This window comes from Gekko japonicus, unplaced genomic scaffold (assembly GCF_001447785.1).
Source record: "Gekko japonicus isolate JY-2015 unplaced genomic scaffold, Gekko_japonicus_V1.1 scaffold939, whole genome shotgun sequence".
Taxonomy (NCBI): Eukaryota; Metazoa; Chordata; class Lepidosauria; order Squamata; family Gekkonidae; genus Gekko; species Gekko japonicus.
In genome coordinates this window covers 115,757-119,148 of record NW_015174301.1, presented here as the reverse complement: position 1 = coordinate 119,148, position 3,392 = coordinate 115,757, and the positions used below count along the sequence as shown (strand labels likewise).

Here is a 3,392-nt window from a genome sequence, read left to right as displayed (position 1 = left end):
TTAGCAGAAAGCATCTTTTGCCAGAAGTCCCAGAGGTCTCGGTGTGAAAAGAACGCCAAGCCCCCAGTGGGGAAGCCGGGCACGCTCCGAACCACCGTCTTTCCCCACGGTCCGTTCCCAGAGACCCGTCAGGAAGACCCAAAATAAATAGGAAGCAGCCGACGCGCTTTGTGTGTCTCGTCTGCGAGGGTTCCCGCCTTCCTTCCTCGCCCCTCGGCCCAGCGGGCAAAAGGGCCCGAACGTGCCACGGGGAAGGGCTGAAGGGTCGGTCCGCAGCAGGCGGTGGAAGCACATCCGGGGGCCGCTGGCCCCAGCCGGTTCCGCCCCTCACTCGTCCGACTTCCCGTCCTCCTTTTTCTTATCCTGGCACTTGTCGCTGGGGCCGTCGTCCTGAATGATCTCCACCTCCAGGCGGCCGATGTAGAGGGAGATGGCGCACAGCCAGAAGAGGGCCACGGTGGTGACGGCAGCGCAGTTGAGGAGGGCCGTGGAGACGGACAGCATCATGGTGCGGCGGAGGAGGAAGAGGCTGACGAGGTAGGAGGCGCTGCCGTAGGAGACGCAGATCCCGCCAAGGATGAAGAAGCCTGAGGGGAGAATCAGAGGTCACCCTTCTGGGGTCGAGGGCCCGAGCGAGGGGGGAGCGCCTGGCTACGGGTTAAGAGCGTAGTCCCCCTCCGCCCAGGTCAGGCGTTGACAGGGGAGGTCCCTCTCGACTCTTCGCCTGCCCTAAATGGCAACCTTGCAAGCTGACACAAACGCGTGTTTCAGAAATTGAGATCAGAAGAAGAAGAAGAAGAGATTGGATTTATACCCCGCCCTTCACTACCCAAAGGTGTCTCAGACCAGATTAGAGAAGAAGAAGAGATTGGATTTATACCCCGCCCTTCACTACCCAAAGGAGTCTCAGAGCGGCTGACAAACTCCTTTCCCTTCCCCTCCCCACAACAGACACCCTGTGAAGCAGGTGGGGCTGAGAGAGCTCTTGACAGAAACGGCTCTTTTTCAAGGACAGCTCTTGTCAGAGCTAAGGCTTGTCCAAGGTCATCCAGCCAGGTGCAAGTGGAGGAGTGGGGAATCAATCAAACCCGGTTCTCCCAGATTAGAGTCCGCGCACTTAACCACAACACCAAACTGTGAGCCCTGCTGGGTCAGACCAGGGGTCCATCTAGTCCAGCATCCTGTCTCACACACTGACCAGCCAGTTCCTCCAGATGGCCAACAAGAGGACAGAGAGGCTGAGGCCTTCCCCGGATATATTGCCTCCTGGCTCTGGGATTCAGGGACTTAGTGCCTCTGAATGTGGAGGTTCCTCTCCGTCACCATGGCTAGTAGCCACTGATAATCTTGACCGTCCGTGAATCTGTCTAATCCCTTTTTCAAGCTGTGGCCATCACTACATCCCCTGGCAGCGAATTCCACACTTTAGTCATTCTGTGTGTAAAGTGGTATTTCCTTTTGCCCGTCCTCAACCTACTGCCCATCAACTTCACTGGATGCCCTTGAGTTCTAGTATTTTGGGAGGGGGAGAAAAAGTTCTCTGGGTCAGCTCTCCCCGCGCCATGTAAGATTTTATAAACTCGTATCAGGTCCCCCTCTCGGTCATCTAAACTTCTCTAACTTCCCAGACTCATCCTCACCCTTTTCTCCCAGGAAAGTTTGATGAAGGCCTCTGGAACACATACCACTACACCAACCCATGTTCCCTGTAAGCTGAGTTAGTGTGAGCTAGCCCACAGTTGTTTAGCCTCCGGCTCACACATTTTTGTCTTAGCTCAGGAAGGGATGGGGCTCCAGGGCAAACTAATCCATGCAGCAGCCAAATCGCTCGCTCACAACTTTCATGTCAGCGGCTCACAAAGTAGAATTTTTGCTCACAAGACTCCACGGCTCGGACCTGAGGACAGAAGGGGCCATGAGACCTTGGAGATACAATAACTTAGTTATGGCAAAAAAAAAGAAGATAAGGAATATATAGAAAATCAAATTAAACTATATTTTAAAGAAAACAGGCACACAGTAACTACCAACACCTTGTGGGAGGCAGCGAAAGCAGTAATTAGAGGACATTGTATAAGGAAAGAAATAAAACATTTTAAAGGAGTGGTACCAGAAGAGACAAAAGAAAATACAGGAGTTGAGAACACTCCTGCAACAACAAATGAAGGGGTATAATCTACAAAAGCAGACCCAAATCTGAGAACTAAAAAAAGAACTGGATAAATTAGATCTTATAACCTTATGGAAAAAGGAAACACTAATCAAAAACTAATATTGGAGGAGTAGTATAAAGTCAACCCAAAGACTAGTAAAACATTTACGAACTAGGAAAGAAAAACAAAGTGTGAAGAGTATAAGGGAGGGTTCTAGAGTAACGGAAGCACTTAACTACTACACCAAACTGGCTATGACACCAACCCACTACACCAAACTGGCATTGACACCAACTCATGTCGGTCTAAGGAGATGCATCCCCATCTCCCACTTAGGTTCAACGTGGCAGCCGCTGTGTGCGGAACGAGCGCTCCCCAAACCCAGAATCACAAGAGAGTGCAAAATATTTTAACAAGTTCTTCCGAGTCCCGGGATCATTAAAGCCGTTGAGTGCGTCAAGAGTCCGCCCCGTCTCCTACCCTAGAAACGGCGTGTCTACTTGGGAGGGTCTGAGTGGGCGTCCGAGAAGATCTTGGGGTGCGCGGAACGCATTTCGTACAACTTAACTGGACCGCTTTCCATCGGAGCAAGGCTCGGTCACGCCTGCCCTGTGAGGTCCCAAAGGCAAACGCTGACCAGGATTAATTTTCCGTCCCCACTCCTGCCTTTGAAGCACCCGCCACGTTTGTTCGTATCACACACGCACAAAAGCCAAAACGCAGAAACACACACCAGTCCCGCTGGCTGCTGTTCAAGGCTACACGGAGAGCCTTTCCAAGCCTAAAGAACCACTGCCCCTTGGTGGCAACACGGAGAATCACTGCCGGAAGGTGGTGGCAGTTGTGGGAACCTGATCGCTGTTATCGGCCTGCCTGTTCCTAACCCCAGGTACCTTGAGCGTCTTGATTCGGTACCAGACCTTCCCTGCTCCTCATCTAGAGATGTGAAGGCCCGGAAAAATACAGGGGAGAAACGGTGTTTTTGCGTTTTTTTTCTTGAAGCCTTTCCCCCCCCCAAAAAAAAGATTGGAAGAAAAAAAATGATTATGGAACGTTTTATTTTAACGTGATGAATAAAATATTTTAAGACAAGGTGTTCAAATATTTTCCAAACCATTTCTAAAATATATATATATGGTATCAGATCAATCTAATTTCTGTGCACTGAGGACAAGCAAGTCCTAGGTTACAAACTGAACACTCCAAGGCAAGAACAAGATGCATTTCTTCCTTTAGGAG

General features: G+C 50.6%; 1 protein-coding gene across 1 annotated transcript in view; it reads right to left on the bottom strand.

Annotated features, from left to right (window-relative positions):
• Positions 1–6: 6 nt before the first annotated feature.
• TMEM160 (transmembrane protein 160) overlaps positions 7–3,392 on the bottom strand; it is a 16,327-nt gene continuing 12,941 nt past the window's right edge. The window contains exon 3 of the mRNA XM_015424116.1: positions 7–587. Within this exon, the coding sequence (XP_015279602.1) occupies positions 328–587 (260 nt within the window). The 3' untranslated portion in view covers positions 7–327. The remainder of the gene's footprint in view (positions 588–3,392) is intronic.